This window comes from Lycorma delicatula, chromosome 7, assembly GCF_047948215.1.
Source record: "Lycorma delicatula isolate Av1 chromosome 7, ASM4794821v1, whole genome shotgun sequence".
Taxonomy (NCBI): domain Eukaryota; kingdom Metazoa; phylum Arthropoda; class Insecta; order Hemiptera; family Fulgoridae; genus Lycorma; species Lycorma delicatula.
The window spans coordinates 3,251,360-3,274,862 of record NC_134461.1 but is presented as its reverse complement, the minus strand read 5'-3'; the positions used below and the strand labels follow the sequence as shown (position 1 = coordinate 3,274,862).

The 23,503-nt window shown below is 31.5% G+C and overlaps 2 protein-coding genes across 3 annotated transcripts; one reads left to right on the top strand and one right to left on the bottom strand.

Annotated features, from left to right (window-relative positions):
• Nucleotides 1-13,304: 13,304 nt before the first annotated feature.
• LOC142327740 (uncharacterized) lies at nucleotides 13,305-14,110 on the bottom strand. Its single transcript, XM_075371040.1, has one exon. It carries the CDS (start codon nucleotides 13,968-13,970, stop codon nucleotides 13,371-13,373), a length of 600 nt encoding a protein of 199 aa, XP_075227155.1. The 5' UTR covers nucleotides 13,971-14,110; the 3' UTR covers nucleotides 13,305-13,370.
• A 321-nt stretch (nucleotides 14,111-14,431) lies between these two features.
• Nucleotides 14,432-23,161, top strand: LOC142327623 (low molecular weight phosphotyrosine protein phosphatase 1-like). 2 transcript variants are annotated; one of them, XM_075370830.1, is made up of 2 exons: nucleotides 14,432-14,599; nucleotides 22,490-23,161. In XM_075370830.1, exon 2 carries the CDS (start codon nucleotides 22,491-22,493, stop codon nucleotides 22,968-22,970), a length of 480 nt encoding a protein of 159 aa, XP_075226945.1. In that variant the 5' UTR covers nucleotides 14,432-14,599; nucleotide 22,490; the 3' UTR covers nucleotides 22,971-23,161. The 2 variants fall into 2 exon arrangements, with proteins under 2 accessions (XP_075226945.1, XP_075226946.1); XM_075370831.1 differs by lacking the exon at nucleotides 14,432-14,599 and adding an exon at nucleotides 16,834-17,319.
• Nucleotides 23,162-23,503: the final 342 nt, after the last annotated feature.

Sequence of the window (23,503 nt, the reverse complement as noted above, 5' to 3'; positions counted from 1 at the left end):
TGTAATAAATATTTAATAATGAAGATCAATAACAATAAATTTGATGATTCCAGAAATGCTGTATTGTAATGTACAACTGTAATGCTTGTATCAACCTTAGTAAAAATTCAGAAATTTGTTTTTTTTTTTAATTTTACAACCAAAATCTAGGACAGCTGTTTATCTCTCTGCTGGTATATTTTTTCCTGGACAATATTTATATTTTAAATAAATACATATTCAAATAATTGAATGTCCTAGGTAGATGTTCTTAACCGGATGAAGTTTATTGTTAACGGTAGCATTCCATTCACTTTGCCACTCATCATCGATCAGGGTCGATGATCGTTTCGATGCGCTCATTACCGGAAATTCCAATGTCTGGGGACATAGGACATACATATCACAGATTACCTGTAAGGCACTCTGGTTTGAAATGTTGAAAACATCTCAGTTTGAAATGTTGGGCTAATTATATTTAAGGCCTAGTAGTATACAGCTCAGCAACGAAAATACTGAGGATGATTTATAGTTTAAAAACAAGACTATAGCATCAGGATTCACTATTTAAAAGATAATTCTTAATTTAACGGGATCATAGCGACAAAACAGTACTTTATTAGAGTAGGTCAACAAGAGGGTGGTAATACATGGAGCAGCAGTAAGAAGGAGCTAATTTGTTTGCTTGGCATTTCTCCCACCACCACACTCCCATTCGGTCACCCTAAAGCATAAGATCAAATGCATTATGCTTTAAGCGAATCTCTTTTGGACTAAGTGCAGCACCATACACCACCAGACTTACATGTCCCAACCACATTTACCAAAATCATTTTCTTTTCTGGAGCGATGAATATCTGAAGTAATGGGGCGGTGATATCAGGATTTTCCCTTCACTGAATCTTGTATTCTACGTTGTCACATTACCCTTATTTATTACTCTTACAAATATTTTTTTTATTATATGATTTTTGCCGGTTTCACTTTTCACCCTAAATAAAGTGCATTCTGTTCTGGTGGGCATTTTGGGATAAATTTGATATTGTTTACTAAACTCATTCCAAATTTTTTCTTGCTCCATTAATTTTCTGCATTTTTTTAAACATGTTTGGAAATATGAGGTAAATCGCTGTACACATTCACCTGAATGTTAATATTTCATGTTTATATATTCTAAATAATTAAAAGTTGCGGCTAATAGTAAATGATCACATGTGAGGTTTATCAAGATGCGAGTTTTGTTCAATCATAAAGACAACTAGCGATTACAATAACTTAAGCGATTACATTAACTTTCTTAATGTAATATTAAAATTATAAAAAACTAATAATTGCATTTAACATTATACGTTAAAAATTTTAGCTTAATAAAAGTTTCTCTTCTCTCAGTCTGCTCCCTTTTCCCATTTGCTTGTGATATCAGTAGCCATCTTCTTTTCTCTTTTGAGTACGAGTTAAGATGTTAATGTAAATAATGAGGTCCTATAATAACATACAATTTGACTGAATTTAGTTACAGAAGTATGCTTCTAATTTTGGGCCTACGTGCAAAAAATTAGCTAATGAAAGATTAGTAACAAATCTTAAGCCTGTTTGAGTTAATCAAAAATTTTATCATTTTAGTGTCTCCTCCATTTTTCCCTCTTCTAACAGTCTATCTAAGAAGTCTGATTTCCCTAAATAATACCAATGGTCAGGTTCAGAGCCCAATTTAGATTTTTGGGGGATTTTATTGCAGCTTACATTTAATTACACTAAGATAGTGATCTAATTTACACACTAATGGATTGCATACATGGCGAGTTATCGGGATATCAGGCTATTTTCTTTTTTTTATTTAAAAAATAAATCTTAGTCTAAAAATAAAAAAAGGCAACTGACTCCTACCATTTAGACAAGACATTACTCGGCCGCCTCGAGTGTCATGGCACCAGTCCCTGCCCTCCACATACCTTACCCCCAACAGAGGGTTTTCCCAACAAGGTCCCATGAGCCTTATAGGGACACACAGACCTCCTCTTCTGGACAGCTTTTCTGTCCAGAAGAGAAGACATATGTCGTATGTAGGTTAGGGCTCTCCCTGGCCCTAACATACATACTCCAGAAATGCCCGAGTGTCCCCCATGTCATTTACGGGAAACTGACCCACCCACTCTTATATATGAGAGCCAAAGCACCCTAGACATAGGCTGCCTCCCTGACCATAAACATCGCCACGTTTCGTATCCTTTGTGTTTCTTTCCTTATACACAATCTATAAAATACAGTGTTCTTTTATCCCCTTCCCTTATCGCTTCTCACATTTAAGTAGTGTCGGACGCAGTCTCAGTGACGCACAAATGTAGGAGGATTGCTATGGGTTGTCGGGTCGTCAAATGTACTTTGTGAACAGATCATTTAGACGCATAGGTTTTATATTAATAGAGCACTTTTTAAAAATTTAATGAGTGCCCAGCGCAGAGCCTTAATTATATGCACTAGTATTTTTAAAACAACATCCTATGAGACTAATCGTGTACTGGGAAAGGTTCTCCCAATCGATTTAGTGGTGAAAGTTCAGGTAGCCATGTGGAAATTGCAAAGAGGCAGGAAGGCCAAGGTGTTTGGGATGTGGTTTTGAGCTGGGCCTCTACCAGAACGGAACGGTGATCTTAATGCACCGGTTCTAAATTTCGCACAGTTGCCCATCTCCCGCCTGCAGAGGAACTTTATATCCTCGTGATGGAAGCATGGCAGCAAGAATGGCACGCCACGACTAAGGTAAGGTCCTTGTATAAATTTATACAGGGTCTGTGGATGGTATGCCTCTCGGTTTTCAAGGACAACAGGAGCCCGAGTGCTCTCCAAACATGTAAATTTAAACCAATATTTTTGTTTCTGTTCCACCTGGCAGCTGATGAGCGTGCGTCTGCGGGGAGGTCCAGTTGAACGAACATGATGTTCGACTGCCCAGCTCTTGGGGGAGGGGGGGAGAACTCAGAGGCTTCCCTGGAACTTAGGGGTCAAGGGGAAAATAGGCCACTCACAAGCGACGAGTCAATGTGGCGAGAGCTGCATTGTCGGACCGTGTGGTAGTTCCTTGATGCAGTTGCTTTGTTCAACCAACATCAGCAGTTTACCTAAGGGAAAAGACTCCTAACTCACTGCTGTGGGAAGCTAACTGAGAGATATGGCTGGATATCACCGAGATTAAGGCTCCAAGTGCTGTAATGGTGGACTGGTACTTGCTGGCATTCAGAGACCTAGGCATGGCAGCAAATTGCTGTCTGACGAGATAAATAAATTATTTATAGTAATATGTTTTAGTAGTTGACAAGGTGCAGCGTCTACCCATTTTAGTGACACATGACAAGTGGGCGGTGGAACACACAAGAGAGTGGTGTATGGTACCACACTTATTCCACTCAAACTTTTAATTTATCTCTAGGAGCTAGTTAGGACATTGGTCGCTAAACTTTCATAGCTCAGTAGCCATTTGTAGCACAGACATTCAGTCTTTGCTTTGTACGACCGAATGGGGGGGTGGTGGCAGGAGAAATGCCAAGCAAAACAATCCGCTTGGCCTTTCCTGTCATTATTAGGCTATGTCTCCACCAAACAGTAGAAGGAAGATTAAAGAAAAACAAACCAACATACTTGGCATTTATAGACTTAGAAAAGGTATTTGATAACGTGTTAACTAGAACAAAGTGTTCAGAATATTTAAAAATTTAGGGTTCAAATACAAAGATGGAAGATCAATTGCTAACATTTACAGGAACCAAATTGCAACAGTAAAAATTGAAAAACAAGAAAGAAGCCGTAATAAAAAAGGGAGTTCCCTATTACGATTACTATTAATCTTTATACAGAACTAGCAGTTTGTGAAATGATAATGATTCTATGATTTGCTGATGATATAGTAATTCTTGCTGACAGTAAAAAAGATTTACAAGAAACTGAATGGCATGGATGAAGCCCTACGCAAAAACTACCAGATGTAAATAAACATGAACACAACAAAAGTAACAAAATGAAGTAGAAATAATGTAGATGACCACTAAATATAAAAATAGGAAGAGAAAAGATTACGTAGGTAGAAGGATTTTGCTATTTGGGAAGTAGAATTAGTAAAGATGGACGAAGCAGTAGTAATATCAATCAAAAATATAATTTGCTTACAATAAAATTTAATTTAAACATCAGGAAAACATTTTTGAAAATATGTTTCGAGCGTAGCTTTATATTGAAGTTAAACTTGGACTATCAGAGTGCCTGAGAAGAAAAGATTAGAAGCTTTTGAAATGTGGTGGAAAATCAGATGGGTGGATAGTGCGACAAATGAAGAGGTGTTGAGGCAAATTGATGAAGAAAGAAGAATTTGGAAAAATATAGTATAATGAATCCCTCTATGAATCATGAGACCTTGCCGTTGTTGAGGGGGTTTGAGTGCTCAGTGATACAGAGTAGCTGGACCGATGGTTCTCAACCATATCGGAGAAGTATCTGTTGAGAGCCAGACTATGGAATGATTCCTGAAAGAGGGCAGCAGCTCTTTCAGTAGTTGTTAAGGGCGTGAGTCAGGACAACTTAAACGGCCATATCAACATCACTCAATCCTCTGAGTACTGCGCAGCTGTACTCAGCTGCGCAGTAAATGAAAAAGCAATGGAAAGCAAATGGAAAACTACAGCTGTTTTTTTTCCCCAAGAAAATGTAGCTCTCTGCACATTTTCATATAACAATGACGGAGGCGCCTTCCTTGGTGAAATATTCTGGAGGTAAACTAGTCCCCCGTTCGGATCTACGGGTGGGGACTACTAAGGAAGGGGTCACCAGAAAATTAAAAAATAACAATCTACAAGTCGGAGCATGGAATGTTAGAAGTTTAGAAAAGGTTGGTAGGTTAGAAAATTTAAAGAGGGAAATGGATAGGATAAATGTAGATGTAGTAGGAATTAGTGAGGTTCAGTGGGAAGAGGAAAATGCCTTTTGGTCAGGTGATTTTAGAATAATTAACTCAGCTTCAAATAATGGGCAGGCAGGGGTAGGTTTCGTAATGAACAAGATGATAGGGAAGAGAGTAGAGTTTTTCAAAATGCCTAGCGATAGAATCATAGTAATAAGGATAAAATCAAAACCTAAACCGACAACTGTTAACGTCTATATGCCTACAAGCGCCCATGATGATGATGAGGTAGAGTATGTATACGAAGAAATTGATGAAACAATTAATCACATAAAAGTAGATGAAAAGTTAATAACAGCTGGAGATTCCAATATCCAACTGTTATTAAATCCAATCCAAGCATTGATTTTTGTACTCAAAAATCTTCTTTACCTCAGAGGACATCGCAAGAGGTCTGAGTAAAAAAGATTAGGTAGAAAATGTAGAAGAAGAATGGGAGAATGTTAAACAGTTAATTCTTAAATCAGCAGAAGTGAACTTAGGCAGAACAAAGAGTACTGGTAGAAAAACTTGGGTTTTAGATGATATATTGCAGCTGATGGATGAACGTAGAAAATATAAGAATGCTAGTGATGAAGAAAGTAAAAGGAACTATCGACAATTAAGAAATACTATAAACAAGAAGTGCAAACTAGCGAAAGAAGAGTGGATTAAAGAAAAGTGTTCAGAAGTGGAAAGAGAAATGAACATTGGTAAAATAGACGGAGCATACAGGAAAGTTAAGGAAAATTTTGGGGTACATAAATTAAAATCCAATGTGTTACAAAGATAGTACACTGATTTATAATACGAAATGTAAAGTCGATAGGTGGGTGGAATATATTGAAGAGTTATACGGAGGAAATGAATTAGAAAATGTTATGGAGGAAGAAGAGGAAGTTGAAGAGGATGAAATGGGAGAGACAATACTGAGATCTGAATTTAAGAGAGCCTTATAAGATTTGAATGGCAGAAAGGCTCCTGGAATAGACGGAATACCTGTAGAATTACTGCGCAGTGCAGGTGAGGAAGCGATTGATAGATTACACAAACTGATGTGTAATATTTATGAAAAAGGGGAAGTCGAAAGCAGGAGCAGATAAATGTGAAGAATAAAGAATTAGTTTAACTAGTCATGCATCAAAAATCTTAAATAGAATTCTATACAGAAGAATTGAGAGGAGAGTGGAAGAAGTGTTAGGAGAAGACCAATTTGGCTTCAGGAAAAGTATAGGGACAAGGGAAGCAATTTTAGGCCTCAGATTAATAGTACAAGGAAGATTAAAGAAAAACAAACTGACATACTTGGCATTTATAGACCTTGAAAAGGCATTCAATAACGTGGACTGGAATAAAATGTTTAGCATTCTAAAAAAATCAGGGTTCAAATACAGAGTAAGAACAATTCCTAAAATTTACAGGAACCAAACAGCAACAGTAATAATTGAAGAACAGAAGAAAGAAGCCGTAATAAGAAAGGGAGTCTGACAAGGATGTTCCCTATCCCCATTACTTTTTAATCTTAACATGGAACTAGCAGTTAATGATGTTAAAGAACAATTTAGATTCGGAGTAACAGTGCAAGGTGAAAAGATAAAGATAAGATTTGCTGATGATATAGTAACCCTAACTGAGAGTAAAAAGGATTTAGAAGAAACAATAAACGGCATGGATGAAGTCCTACGCAAGAACTACCGCATGAAAATAAACAATAACAAAACGAAAGTAATGAAATGTAGTAGAAATAACAAAGATGGACCACTGAATGTGAAAATAGGAGGAGAAAAGATTATGGGGGTAGAAGAATTTTGTCATTTGGGAAGTAGAATTACTAAAGATGAAGCAGGAGTGATATGAAATGCCGAATAGCACAGGCGAAACGAGCCTTCAGTCAGAAATATAATTTTTTTACATCAAAAATTAATTTAAAAGTCAGGAAAAGATTTTTTAAAGTATATGTTTGGAGTCTCGCTTTATATGGAAGTGAAACTTGGACGATCGGAGTATCTGAGAAGAAATGATTAGAAGCTTTTGAAATGCGGTGCTATAGGAGAATGTTAAAAATCAGATGGGTAGATAAAGTGACAAATGAAGAGGTGTTACACACCAAATAGATGAAGAAAGAAGCATTTGGAAAAATATAGCTAAAAGAAGAGACTTATAGGCCTATTAAGGCATCCTGGAATAGTCGCTTTAATATTGGAGGGACAGGTACAAGGAAAAAATTGTGTAGGCAGGCCACGTTTGGGATATGTAAAACAAATTGTTAGGAATGCAGGATGTAGGGGGTTTACCGAAATGAAATGACTAGCACTAGATAGTGAATCTTGGAGAGCTGCATCAAACCAGTCAAATGACTGAAGACAAAAAAAAAGTATAATGAATTATTGGATTTTTTTAATTACAAGGATTTTTCCTTTAATACTTAAATTAAATATTTATACTCTGTATTTGTAATCTCAACAAGTTTAACAAATGATATTAATGTTAGTATTTTCAGATTCAATAATAAATAGTAATGAATAATAATTTTTATTTTTGTAAAATCTGGTAATTGAATATTTGTTAGATTGCTTCAGAGGTAGTGTGAAAATTTCATGCCTGACCAGGATTCGTTAATTAATGTTATCATACTTGTTATGTTAATTAATGTTATCATGTTCGTTCAAGTAACGTATCATACAGTCTCAGTTCAACCATTCCTGAAATGTGGGTTTAATTGAAACCAAACAACCAGCATTAAAATTCATAAACTGCCTTTATTAGGACTTGAACGCTGGAACTCTCGACTTCCTTCCCGGTGGGTTACACTGGATATGTCTGCTTAACCCTAGAACATTAATCTACGTAAAAATTACATGTAGCAGGTGCAAACATGTAACTCCCCCTACCTCATCACGCTTTTCAAGATGATCAAACTATTCCACTAATAAATCTTGATGAAAGCGAAGACTGACATCAGTTTCTATGGTAGATACCAACCTCCAAACAGTGATCAAGGAAAATACATTAAATAAAATTTGGAAAGTAGAATGTTACGGGTTGCTTGGGATAAGTGGAAACAAATTTATTGCCGAAGAATAGGTTTAACTTTTTATAATTAACTGCTCGAGGTTCAATGATAGGGGGACAAAAAATGAAAGGTTGAAAAACACCAAACTTGCTCCTATTTTAGATGTGTGGGAGTACATAAGTTTCATGGTCGACGTCCCTTTAGGGATGTCAACATCTGTGTAATTTGACACTGACGCATATGTCAAATTTTATAAAAAAGAATTTGAATAAATGTTTGAAAAATAAGAAGATTTGTTAATTAGCTGGTGAAGGACCATCTACTAAAAAAAAAAAATAAAAGACTAAAGAAAGGCCACGTGAAAGAATCCCATTTGGAGTTCCAGCTATGTTTTTTATAATTTATTTTTTCAAGAACATCTTTCTTCACATCGGATGTTTATTACTTGAATCTATGAAGATGCACCGGGTCCTCAGGATTGCACAATATTTGTGCAAATATACTTGTCAGATATATTCATGTTATTTTTATTAATTTTTTGTATTTAACCTTGCAGTCATTTAATTCACCTTGTGGTATAAGATGTGGCTTATTGTATGATAATTATTCAAAATCAAAATCATTGTAGTCTTCTTCAGTACTGCCTGATTCTTCATCGCAGATTTCAAAACATACATTCACAGGTTGCTCAGGAACCGGAACAATTTACTGTAACAATAATGATATTTTACAGTATGTTTAGATTTTTTAGAAATTCCAGACGCACTTGTTAACATGATCTGTTACATGATTCTTTGGTTCACACCAAACCATAGGTACATCAAATGGCAAAGCCTTCAGTGTACCTTTCAGCCATCCTTTTTTCTATTTTATGGTAAACACCACATACATAACATAACTCACCACATACATTAACAAAATAGCAATAAGACTGAACAAAATTAATTCACTCCTAAATCCAGTGCTTAATACAAACACAGCTGGGTTTTCAGCTACTGTTTTGACCTCCACAGATATGATTATTCTTGTCCATGAAGGCTCACTCTTCAGTATTAGATGTTATAATATGTGACTATATGATTTAATTCTTTGTCTAGTACTGTTTATTTATACCTTACAAATTAGGTAAGCTTAAAATGTTAACTATATGAACATGAACCAACTATGTATGAAAAAAATTTTCAAAAATGGTGGATGATTGCATGATAGGAAAATATACACAGGGATAATGTGGTGTATGTAGTGTTTGACATGTATGTAGTTAATCTATTTACATACTCTCACAACCTAATTTCAACCCTTTGATAATTGGGTTCAGGTAAAGATGCGAGAGAGGACATCTAATGAGAAAATGTTCTGGTGTCAGAGGTCTCCATAGTCTGTGGAAATGGCAAAAATAAGGGGAGAATTGTCCTCTAAAAAAGTTGAGAATTGTCCTATTACATGATTTATACGATAAAGCACAATTCAAGTCTTACTCAATGTTTTAGATCTCTGCCTGCCGTGACTAATTATAATTGGGCCACTGTAATCTACTGTGCAAGAACAGAATGTTCGGAAAGTAATCACTCCAGGAAAGAATCACTCTACTAGGAGGTGATAATTGACAAAGCTGTTGGGAGTTTTTGCATCAAATCTAAAGCAAGTTAAACACTTTCTTTTATTTTAAGATTCTTTATCTCATTATTGAAATACATGGATTGTGTGATTGACGTATAAAAAAAGTAAAGAGTATGATCTAATTCCTTAGCGGTTAAAATATTGTGAATGAATCTTAAACAAACTAAATGTGAAAACCTTTGTGCATAATCACATACAACATTAGATGGGGGGGCTCTAATTTTGATTCAGAACAGCCTAAGAAGCTTATGGAAAATTTTCCTTTTCAATTGATTTTTGAATGATAAGTTGAATAAGTTACAGTTCATGGTAAGAATCCATTCTAAATTAGAATCACCCATCGATACATCTTTATGTATGAGGTAATCTTAACAATATAGAAAATAAATCTTGACAGGTAAATATTGTTGGACAACAGATCCGACTAGTGCAGTGTCAACTACTAGGTTTAAATACCGGATGATGGCGTAAGTGGAATAGTCACACTTAAGATTGTTTAGCCTTCTTTCCGACGATAAAAATAGATCCTTTGCATTTTATAACCTTATATTGTTGGGTTTACATGGTAATGCCACTACACTACCTTGATTGTTTCAATTGAGTAATTTAAAATAAATATTGTAGGTAAAATAAAAATCAAATAAATTGTGCTCCAATAAGGATGTAAATTTTTTAATTAAATTCAGGATCTGCAAAAAAACAGATCCTGAATGCTATCTGTTATTTCACATTGCAATTCAAATGAAGAATGAAAAATTCATAAAAACGAATCAACATTACATCGCTTGACTACCAGTCTAATAAAACTCAACATGTTTTCAGTAATTATTTTCAGACTTGTTTATGTTTTTGAGAACAAATCTCAAAAATATGTTTAGATAAAACATTTGTCAAATCAACTGAATGACCTTTAACTAAAAAATAAAAAAAAAACAATTTATTGTTTTTTATGGGTTTGACTTATTTGCATCAGTATTTAAGTCAAACCAGCAAGACATATATTCAAAAATTTTAATATACATGCAAATAATTTTAGTTATTCAAAATAATTGGAATAACCAATAACAAACAATAAATTCATATGTATTGATTGGATAATTCACTGCTTCAAGAGCATTGACAAATGTTTCTCCCTTTAGATCATTTCTATTATGTACTAATCATATTTAAACTACAATAATGTTGCCAGTCAAGAACATTACCGATTGTAAATTGGTTGTAGTTGCATTTGCTTAGTTGCTGTAACTACATTAATTTCTTGATCAACGGTCTATTGCTTAACATTATCTATTAAACATTGTAATTTACATTCAAAATTGCATAAATCATCTTTAACCTGTATACAATTTGCACAAATATCATCTCTCAAACTCTTTAAGGTTTCTTAATTTATTCGTAAAATATCAATATCAAGTTGAGAAAATAATTGTTCTCTGTTCATTATGAATTAAGTCTTAATTAACAATGATAAAAATAAATAAGAATTAAATGAGTCATTTTAGAATTACTTGTTGATAATGAAGAAATAATTTGTAGGCTGTATTTCACTGGATAATAGACAACCGTAAAACTCCTTATTGAGCCATAAATCAATATGTTGAAAGATTTGTTAAGACATAGCCTGGTCGGTCTTTAACTGAAGAATGACACAAATTAAGTATTTCACATATCCATGGCACAAAGAACCAAAAAAATATCCGAACATGTGCCTTATTGCACTTTCCATAATTCGAAGCATATGCTGCCGGTTCAATATTTTCAAAAAATACCTTGTTACTGTGATAAATTATATTTTATGTATAATTTATAATAGCTTTAGATACATTTTATTTTAAATATTTATATTATCAGTAACTTTTTCATATTGTTTAGGTTAATTATTATTATGTACATATTCACAATTTGAATAACAGAAATCACTTTTAAATATATTTACTTTAAATCTTTTTAAGAACTGAATTACTTTTTTTTTTTAAGTAATTAGTTTTTAAGAACTAATTTGTTTTAAATCTTTAAACACAATGTATAATACTTAACAGTAGTATTTATAAAGAAAAATATATTACAGCTGTTGAACTCAACTTAGACTAACATATTTGTATTGCTTACATATGTAAGAAGAATGTTAATTTGTCTATCATAAATAAGAAGGGCATGAGACTGAACAACATACATATACATACATCCCAGGTACATTAAGCAGATACAGATTCAGTTACCTGATTTACTAGAAAAATTATTATTAAAATATTTATGCACTTATTTACACGTTAATATTTAGTTCACAACTGATGTGAACAAATTTGAAACCATCGATTCAGTATGTATAAATTTTTTTTGCAGATATATTGAATAATTTATATTCCATGTTATTACCTGTAACTTTTGTTCAATCATGTTAATTATTCATATGTTAATAATCTTAAATTATTTTACTTTGTATAATACGTACTTATAAATTGTTAAACTTCTTGAGATTACAAATAAAGATTAATATTACTTCATTTTGATGGCAGCTATGTTCAGTTTCATGTCCTCATTATTATTTATAAATAAACTTTCTTTATCTCAACAAACCTTTCCTTTTTAGCCTCCAGGAATTACCATTCAGGTATTACTTCAAAGGACAAATGAAGATGATAAACATATTATCCTCATATCACAAGTGTAGTCTTGTACAGTCTCAGTTGGACCATTCCTGAGATGTGTGGTTAATTGAAACCCAAAAGAACACCATTATCCACGATCTATTATTCAAATCCGTGAAAAAGTAACTGCCTTTACTAGGACTAGCAAACTATGTAACTCTTTTCTTTCTTACTTGTCAGGTATATAGATATGTTAATCAAGTTTAGTTCAACAGCTGTTTTATAATATACATATTTCTTCTTGATAATGCTATTGTTTATAAGTATTTTCATTTAAGTTGTTAAAGTAATTTTTTTTCTCTTCTAAAATGTTACAGTAAAACCATTCTCTTTAAAGATGTTATTAAAGTAAGTTCAATAAAATTGTCTTAAAAGTTAAATCAATGCTATTTAAAACGTAACTTTAAAATTATAATGTACTATAAAATTTAATACTTTAATATACTTCAAATATAAATACTGTACAAGTATATACTGATTAAACCTCAATAATGTGAATCAAATATTGCTATGAATATAATAAAATAAGAGTTATATCTAAATCTGTAATAAAATGAATATAAAATAAAAATTTAATTTAATATATTAACAAAGTATTTATTGAAGATACATTGATCCAGTGGCATAAGTTTCGATTACTGGAGGGTGGAATTAGGGACAGTTATTCAAACAAATATTACTATTTGAAATGGTTAATAGTAGTGAAACTTAATGAAGGAAGAATCTAAAATAATAATCAGTCAAGTAATACAATAAGTATTATAATAGAACAATTTTAAATAGTTCACATTTGGTAAAGTTCATGTCTGGTTCAAATTCAATTTGCAGAACTGGTAAATTTGGATATATTTTAATTGACTGAAAGAAATTTTACTAAATCACAATAATTAAAATTATGTTCCCCCAAAACAAAATGAAATCTTGACATTATCATTATTTTAATCTATAAATACAAAGTAAATTTGTCCCTATATGAGTTATTTTTGATTCAGTAAACTTGTACTGCAATGTTGAATCATTAAGTATATTTAAAATGAGTGGTTTTTATAAGATTAAATAAAATTGCGATAATTGACAAGCAATACACCTGTTAACAAAGATAAAAAATGTTACTAACTAAAAATTCCTGAATCATTTTATTAACAAAGATAAATCATTTTACTAACAATTCAAAATTCCTGAATCATTTTCTTAACTCGCAATTCAAAATTCCAGAATCTTCCTTATTAATGCATTTTACCTGTATCAATTCACTTTTAGTATTTCTACACCATCCTTTGGTTGCAGAGCCAGAAAGAATCCAGTCTGAATTTACAGCAACCGTTTTACAACGTTTCATTTCATCGACCCTATTTACTTTTTCATTTTTAACCTTACTCCTTTTCCGGACACTAACAGAACTACTTTCTTGGTCAACAGTTACGTATTCAGACGAATTAGAGAACAACAATATACCACCGGTCACTTCATCGCATTTTTTTAAGGAATATCTGTCGTATTTCTTGTTTATATAAGTTTCTTTAAAACTATTATCCAGTGATTTTGATAGCCTTTCGGCGATAAATTTTTTATTAGCTTCTGTTAATCCATTCAGTGTAAATTGATCATCTTTACAGTAAAATCTTCTAAGAGAAGGTGGAAGTTTTGTTTTCACTTGTTCAGTTTCTTTTATTTTAGTACAGTTTGTATTCATTTCAGCATACAAAATATCATTCATAAAACTTTTATCTATAGATTCCAATAATTGTTCTGAAATTTCATCCTCTGAAGATGAATCACTCATTGTCACACTTTTAATAATTATTTAGACAACATTTAACCGTAAATCTGAATTTAAAATTAATATATAAAGAAATAACCAGTTTATAACTATTATCCAAATCAAAACAAAATTAATAACATGTACGACTTCATTAAACCAATTGCATGGTTCAAACAACCAGCTGATACCGTAATTTCAGTGATACCAATTACCAATGCTCATTCTTGCTTCTGAAAATTTTTTCTTACGCTAGCAAGTTAAAAGAAACCCTTATCAAAACCACTTTTCGTCTTAAATTTCAATCCAAATATTCAAATTTTATTTATATAGAATGGACTTCCAAGACGAGGAAGTGTCTGCATTATGAACGCTAATAAATAAAAACAGTAATGTCTAAAAATAATATTTCATGAAATAAACCACAGTCTATTGACATTGAATATTTCATATTTGAAGACTCGAATGTTTGACAAATTATCTACAAAATTTAATTTACATCGGAAATTCTCCTGATCCCTCTTATCAAAGTATTCGTTTTGAAGAAAATCTGGGTGAAAGGTTGAGGTGTGTGCGGGAACGTGATTATCTGTATCGTGGAGTACAGTTAAATAAGGAGTAGAATATAATTTTTTTGTCTTGATTTCTACTGCGTAAGTGTAATAAAATCATGGGGAAAATAAAAACTATATTTAATTTGTGAAAGAAAATGATTTAGGTTATGTTTTCATCTAAGTTACATGTTAAGTTTTTTTGTTTTGTTTAGTTATTTGTGTAATGTACATACGAAGAATCAGAGATTTTATTAAAACTGTTATATTAGTGATTGCATAGAATTGAAAAAAGACATTAAAGTTTTGTCTATGGTTTATTTAATAGTTAAAATTGAAACATGTAAATTACTATTTGACTCCACATAGTAATTACAAGAAAATTTAACTGTGCTACTGTATTTTGTGATTGGAGCAAATCTCTGTGCTGGTAGAATATATTTGAAAAACCTGATGTATTTTGCCATGTGCAAAACCTTTGAGTTAGTTGACTGTGTAGGAAAGGATACCTATTTGGTTGATGCAGCAGTTAAAAATATACTTAGGTTTACCATATGTTTTTAGTCCAACCCAGGACATATTTTTGAAATTCCTTAGTCTTAACAGTTTACTGGAACATTAAACTTTATTCAGTTGTATTTTTCACTAGACATGACTTTATTCAGTTGTATTTTTCACTAGACATGATTTTTTTCAGAAATGGTTGGTTTGTTTGTTTTAATTACATCATAAAATTCACAAGAAAGTTCTGAATTAATTTTAACTTTTAGCAAATTTTTAACAGTAGATACTTAAAGTCTACCCCTTTCTGCTGACCAAATGTTCCCCGTAATTGAAAAAACTCTCAACTGGAACAGATGCCCCAGGCAAAGATATCACAAACTCCTCAACCATTTTAGAAATATTGCAACATGAAATATCAGTTTTTTGAAATATGTTAAAAATTGCTTTCCACTTCTCTTCAATAGTACCTGGTACTTTTTCAGAACTTGAACCACAACCTACCCTTTGGTTTTGAATTACATTGTACAACAATGTACATTCATCAAATAGGTCATCAATATTTATGGAATCTTTTATAATTTCATTAACAACTTTTCCACTTTCTTCTAAATCGGACCAGGCAATTTCAGTTTGTAAATTTATCCACTGAAACTTACTAACTTTATCAAAACTGGTTCTCCACAACTCGGATACTGAAATTATAAAAATTGTCTACACTAGAGAAGAATTTTTGTAACTGAACATATTATTTTCTTTTAGAGTGCATAGCAATTCTTTGGCAGAAAATCGTGTAAATTGGTGAGTTTTTCTTTCCTGAAGGTGACAAATTAATTCAGAATATGTCTGAAATGCTTCTGTTGCTGAGATAGAATTAGCTTCCAATTTCAGAACTACATTATTAAATAACTGTTGAGTACCATATAAAAATTTCAAAAACAGTTCACTTTTAAGATTTAAAAAAAAATTTGATAGTAATTTTGGGCATTTGTCACAAGATAAGTATGATTTTAGGCCATCAAAAATGCAAAGAATTCTTTCTATTGCAGATAACAAACTAAGGAACCTTGTGCTGCTATGAGAATACTTTTTTGTAATCTGTTTCCACAAATTCACAGAACTCATTACTCTTACTATGTATGTGTATGAAAATTTTTATAACAGTAACTTCTACATCCAGGGGTAGAGAATCACATGCTGTTTGTACTGAATTGTGTACGATGTAGGCTGAACAAGCACTTCCTAAAATAGGTCTATCTAAATCACTTTGTACTTTTCTGAACGCATATTCATTCACCTTTATCTTCTCACCACCAAAATTATTAGTGTTATCAGCAGTATAACAAACCAACTTTTCTTCAAGTTTGTATTTTTTCACACACTGTAAAAGATACAGAGTCAAAATTTGAGCAGTTTTACATGGCACTTCATCGAAATTTAAAAGTTTAACTTGAATTCCCTCCTGCAGATTGAAATATCTTACAAAATCAGAACAAGTTTTACTTCACTTCTGTTTGAGCAATCCATCTTTACTGTTACATAATTAATGTGTTCCAAAGAATGCAACACATTGTCAAATATAAATGGCAAAATATCATTAACAATAATTGCTCTTGTTTTGGTTCTATCAGATGAAAATTTTTGGAAACTTTTTAACCGGTTTAGATGTGCGGTCTGATGTTTTGAATCCGAGTTTGTATCTAGCAGTGTGATATGAAAATGTTGCTTCTTTAGCAGCAAATTCCAGATCACAGTTATTGTTATTCTCATCTTTGACTTTAAAAAAATGTCTTATGTTTGCTGAAGCATTAGCATTAATAGCACTTCTGTGTTTACCTGTTTTCAGATGGTCTTCAATATCATCCTTTCCTTCATGCGCAACAGAAAATTCTCCAGTACAAAGCGTGCAATAAACACGTTCATTGTTACTGTCATTACACAATTTCAAAAATTTGTATTCCTGTTGCAGTTTAAAATTAAACACACATTTTCTTTTGCCCGTTGCTAAACGATGAGACAAAAAAGAATAGAGATAAAATGATAAAAAACGTACAAATTAGTTATTTCACACGTGAAAACAACATAAACACATTACCTTGTTGTGTTGCCAAATGAAGTAAGTAAAAGTTATGGTGAGAACGGTAGCCACACAGGGGTGTGGCACCCCATCAGGCTGCTCCAAAGTCGGCTGAGAAATGCACAGCCATAAGATGTCAAACATGTAGGTTTAAAATTTAAAAAAATCCTTGCCAGTCATAAAATTCTCAAACCCTGGACAGCACTAAAAAATCAGGACTGTCCGGACTAATCCTGGGCATATGGTAAGCCTAAATATACAGATATATTCATTTTTTTTGGACACTCAGTTATTAAGATTTTTTATAGTTAATGATACTTTAAGAAATGGTTAAAATAACTTATATTGATTAGATGTCATATTGAACCGAGCAATGTTTTTCTTTTTTTTTGAATGAAGACAAGAGCTACAAAATTGTTTTTTCAGATTAAATAAATTATAAAATTTTGGTTTAAATTATTATATTTTTCAAATGTGAGTGTGGAATCACTTACACTACTTAACAGTGTTTTTCATGTCCTTAACAAAATTTGTTAAAATATTCCATTTTTTTCACGATTTGAATTTCTATTCAAAAACAGAAACATAACAGATGGAAAACAAAGCTGTATTTCCCAGATTTATATTTGAGTGAATGTTTGCTTACATTGATGTGAAGAATATTTTTATTGTAGACTACATTATACTTATTGTGGGCTTTTTATAAACATTATAAAAAGGTCAGTTATAACACCACATGACCTGAAGCAAGTCCCTTACACCAAGTCTGTCTCTGTTCTACTTAATTCTAATTGAACTTTTGAAATTTGCTAGTTTTGAGTCCAAATTCCTCTCCATCATTTTCATTGTAGAAATTGACATACAGTATAAATTGGAAAATCTCTTCATCGATGTGACTGTAACACCAAAACTAAGCGCATCATAAAGTAAATCATTTGAAGTTAAAAGAAATGTGCAAAAATATAATAACGGAGAACATTACTACTATTGAAAAAAAAAACATATGTTTTTGTTTTGCTAGGGATATTAAAAATATTTTAAAGTAATTTATTAAAAAAAAATTGTTTATAAAATTTTTTATTCGGTTTGTTATTTTAAAAATCTATTTTTAATTTTCTTCTAGATGTACAATTTTTTATCTTTCTTGATATATATCCTCTTTTTACTTTTCACTAATCTTTCTAGTACTGTCGGTTTTCTTCTCATAATCCTATATTGTTTTGTTAACCGGAACAAAAAAAGTCTTAATGTTTATATACTCGTAAACGTTTCTCATTAATTAAAATCTTACACGATATTTTCCATTCTCAGATCTTAAATTTCACCGACCTTTTTTTTTTTTAGTGTATATATTTCACATCCACGCAACATTCACTTCACGCGTAACAATTCTATTTCAAATAGAAAACTTACTACGCATCTATTAAATGCTTCTTTAGCCATTGTTATTCTTGTGTTTATTTTTCACTTTTGCAGTTGACTAAAAGTGAAAAAGCTTATATAAGTACATATAGTGTTTTACTTGCAAGACAAAAGATTTTCCACCTATTTTATGAATATTGTATTCCTTCTATTAATGTTATTTTTGTTTCCTTAACATCCTTTTCATATTACATTTAGCTTTAATTTCGGTGTAATTTTTAAATTGTCTATTAAACACTCCTGAGAACAGTGTTATCTGTGAACTTAGAAACAATCTACTTTCCTTCCTGCTATATTGATCTTTTCACTCTCTTGTAGAAAATGATTGATCATATCTTATGTGAACAGTTAAACAAGAAAAGACAAAACCCTTAGCTTACACCCCTTTTTTCAAATCACTTTGGGAATTTGTTTTTAGTTTACATTTTTTTATTCATCTTCTGTTTTTCAAATCTACTTTTTGACTTTAATATTTTGATAGTTTATCTCATTTTACATGAATGAATGCGTACTTTTTCTATATCTAAAAAAACTCTTACTTTTCCTCCTAATATATAGAATATTGTTGAATGCAAAATGAGATGAATTATCATGTAATCTTGATACTTTTACAATACTATGGTTTTTAAGGATTGGAATTGTGATTGTTTTAATAGTCTTGTAATAATAATATTAACTAAAATTGATACAATTTTTAGGGTCTTGAAGAAAAGACAGAAAACACAATTTTCATCTTTTAAAAAAATCCATGACGAAAGTGAAATAATTATTAAATAACTATTTTTACCTACAATCCTCTGTGACATTGTGATATTGTTTTTAAGATAATAAAATTTAAGATTTTGATTGACAATTGTGCATGATTGTGATGATAACTAAAGCTTATCTATGCAGTCTACGGGTCACACACAATGGTCAATCAAAATCTTAAATTTTAGTCTTAGATGATTATTGTTTTTAGTATTACATTAGTCACATATGCGTATAAGGTAAAAAATTCAGTTGTTAAATTATATAAGGTTATTTTCATCGTGGGTTTTCAATGTTATTTATTACTTTTTAAAGATTAGTAGGCCTGATATTGTCAGATTGGCTGATGATGACGATGAAAGTTTAGTATACTGGAACAGTGCAAATTATTTAATAATCCACATAATAATGTAGCCTTGCTGGAGTTAAAAAGACTTTGAAACATTCAAAAGTCGTTTGGAAGAAACATATCCACTCCAGCACCTTCTGGCGGCTTATAAAACTAATTAAGAACCTGCTCTGAGGTGATACCTATGTAATAACAAAAAACTGCATCAAAATCGGTCCAGTAGTTTTGAGGAAAATAGTAACAAACACACATGCACACAACTTCTTACCGCAACTGCATATACAGTCTGTTCCGTTGTGGGTAAAAAAAGTATTTTAACATGTCAAATTTAAGTTAGAATTCCAAATTTTGATCTCAAATTAGAAAAGGCATAATAAGAAAGTCATGTGGAAAGTTCGTGGCCTGACAAAAAAAAAACTTTTTTTTTGAGATTTTTTTCAACATCACCTTCAATTTGATACATTTAGACCAATGATTTTCCAAATTTTTAATATTCTTAGTATAATATCTTGTATACAACTCTGCAAAATAAGCAGCAGTTGTCTCAGCTTTGACCTATTTGAAGTGAACCATCATCCAGTGAGCTGTTTCTTCAGGATTGGAAAGAGGAAGTAATTACTAGGAGCCAAATATGGTCATATGCAAGCTCTTTGAAGTGTAGGTCATGGAGTTACACAGCCACAACTCGAGATTTGTGTGCAGGTACATAATCACAGTGAAAGAGTACTTGCTTTTTGACCAGATGTGGACATTTAGTCTAAATAGCACTATTCAATCAGTCCAGCAGTGAAGTAAAATATACTCTGGTGGTGTTTCTGCCTTTTTCTAGGTAGTATGTGAACACTACAATACAATCCCAAAAAACCACAGCCATGATTTTTCCCACAGATGGAACCATTTTTTATTTTCTTTGGCATGCTTTCACCACTCCCAACCGTTGTTTGGACTGCTTTTTGATTTCTAGTTTGTAATGGTGAACACCCTTGTGTTGTGGCAACTGTTAACAAACAGCACAGAGCTGTTTGTTAAATTTCTGCACCCATCGAATAGAAACCCTTTTCAAACCCAAAACATTATCAAGCACAAACAACATTATCAGCAGTAGACAAGAAGTATATCAAGATGTCTGCAATGACAGCAAGCTTGCATATACTTCAGTAGGCAAGCATTAAATTTTTGTCATTATTTCATCAGCCGTAGTGGTTTTTGGGTTACTGAGCAGTTATCAGATTGAATGGATGTAAGACTGCATATAAATTCAGCAGCCTACTTTTTTGCAATAGAAAATGAAGGGCAAGAATTCTTTAAAGTGGAATCTTACTCTTTTTGTATGCCAATTAGGTTAATTATTTTAAAACAAAGTAATTTATAATAGCTTGAACTTCAGTTATATTCATTTTTTCAAAAATTGTCAAAATCTGTTTGCTTCACTCAATCGCCACAAACAAACAACTAAATGCAGATGTCTGAAACTTTTTACTACAGCATCTAAAGGATCATATGAGACAACTGTCGTAGTCATTTGATCGTGGTTGTACCATCTCTGTCAGGCAGACAACTTTTTATATTACCCTGGTTTTTTAAAAAATTAACATAACATTTACAAAAAATAAAACAGGTACTTGATGAAATTTACAGTATAAGTCAGGAAGATTGAATACTTATAACTAAAATTAACCTAACCTTACTGAGTATCGTCAATAGCTGAAAGAAAGTAAAAACAAGCCAAAGGAAGTAGTGTAAATGCAGATTTTATTGAAAGAGAGGGAAATTGCTATTCAACAAAACAGTAGTTCTTTCCTTATTTTGATAGCCAGTCAGTCAGTCCTGTGTTGTCATACTCTTAGTTATTACAAATAATGTATAAGCTGAACTGACCTAAGTCCATTTAGAAAAAACCAGGTTATATAACAGGTCACTATTTATTATTACATTAAATAAGTTTTCATAAAATTATTAGCAAAAATTTTTTTAAATATACAATATTATTTATAGCAGAAAAAAAGAAAAAATATGTTAAGTACACAATTAACAAATGTGACAGTGAGTTACACTTTGCAACATTGCTGCTATAGTCAATCAAAAAGTTCCCTTTGCCTATTAACATAATATTTTCTCCTCTTCCCGTCTCCACACTGAAGCAATGAATTCTTAACAAATAAATTTCCTAACAAATGTGTGTTTAATAATATATATAAAATATCACATTCATCGATTTACAAAAATTACAAAGGTAATCTTGTCTTGAGTTTGTATGTAGTATAAATTAGAAGATAGTATGGGTTTATAAATTGAATAACATCTCAAAAATGGTTTGGGATAATAGTTTGAAATTTCATAAGCGTTAAAGCGATAGAATGAGCAAGTTTTTATAATAATTGGAATTTAATAGATACAGTAATTTTTTAATAACAAGCTATCAAAGTAAAAGTACACAACAGTATATTAAAAAACCAGTATTTTCTTTCATTCTCACCATGATAGAATCTTTAAATATTAATACGAATTTATTATCAAATGTAGCATAAAATTTTCTAAAAGGTGATTTTCCAAGATCTAATGAACACTTGTATTTTTATAAAGCTTCTTACACAAGTGCACACACTTTCTGAAGCATCGACAGTAGAGTAAAGATTAAGGTATAGTTTTGTACCTTTTACTTTACAGTGTGCAGTGTCTGTTTTAAACGTGTTTTGAGTGCTTCTTTTGCCCTCTGTTCAAAACAATTTTTGTGTGAAATTTCAATGACTGATCCTCAATTCAAAACATTTCAATTTTACCATTAAACTGTTACTTTGAACTCAAAATTCAGTTACAGTATAATTATACATACAATTGGTTTTATCCATCCTGTATTAAATCTTTCTCACTATTTATTCAATTTCTTTTCCAGAATGACCAGTGGTGCAAAAAATAGCGCATTATTTATTTGTCTTGGTAATATATGCAGATCACCGATAGCAGCAGCAGTATTTAAACATGTTGCCAAAGAAATGGGAGTTGCTGACAATTGGAATGTAGACAGTGCTGCGATAGGATCGTGGCATGTTGGCAATCCTGCCGATCCTCGTGCTCAAAAAACATTAAAAAATCATGACATAGATCCTAAACATTCTGCAAGACAAATAAAAACTTCAGATTTTAATCAGTATGATTATATATTTGGTATGGATGAAGAAAATATGAAAGCACTTAAAAGAATGGCTCCTTCTAATAGTAAGGCTAAACTCTGTTTACTGGGTTCATTTGATCCAAATGGTGAAAAAATAATCAGGGATCCTTATTATGATAATGATGATATTGGTTTTGAAAAATGTTATGAACAATGTTTAAGATCTTGTAAAGGATTCCTTGAACAGGATTATGGAAGTTAAACAAATAAATAGTTAACTGTTTAAAATCAGTTTATTTTGTTTATGTTTAAACTATAATAACTGAAAGAAATTCCATTTCTGTTTTTAAAAAAATTAAAGAAGTAATTTTAAATATCATTCTGTGTTGTTTAATTTTTATTCTGTTTATATTGTATTTATGCATTAATCAATAAAATGTATTTATAAATAAAGGTGTTTTTAAATAAACTTTTTTTACTTAAAAGGTAATAGTTCTCACCAAAATTTATTCAGTAAAATTATAAATTTCTGTATAACTATACAGCTTTAATATTCAACAAATTTTTATAAAATCGTAAAAATCTGAACAATACAATGATACTGACAGATTCTTCTACTGATATACTTAGGAGCAGCTGATAAGTAACATGAGAACAAAACAAGATACTGAGCAGCAAGTGCTGCTATCAAACAGCTAGGTACATAATCCCACATGAACATGTAAAATTTTGATTTCTTCGAGCTAAATAAATATAGCATATAAGCATGGTAAATATTACCTGTAAACCCAATAT

Bases quoted from the DNA above. Each gene is read 5' to 3' on its own strand.
- LOC142327740 (XM_075371040.1), bottom strand. From the start codon at position 13,970: ATGAGTGATTCATCTTCAGAGGATGAAATTTCAGAACAATTATTGGAA.
- LOC142327623 (XM_075370830.1), top strand. From the start codon at position 22,491: ATGACCAGTGGTGCAAAAAATAGCGCATTATTTATTTGTCTTGGTAAT.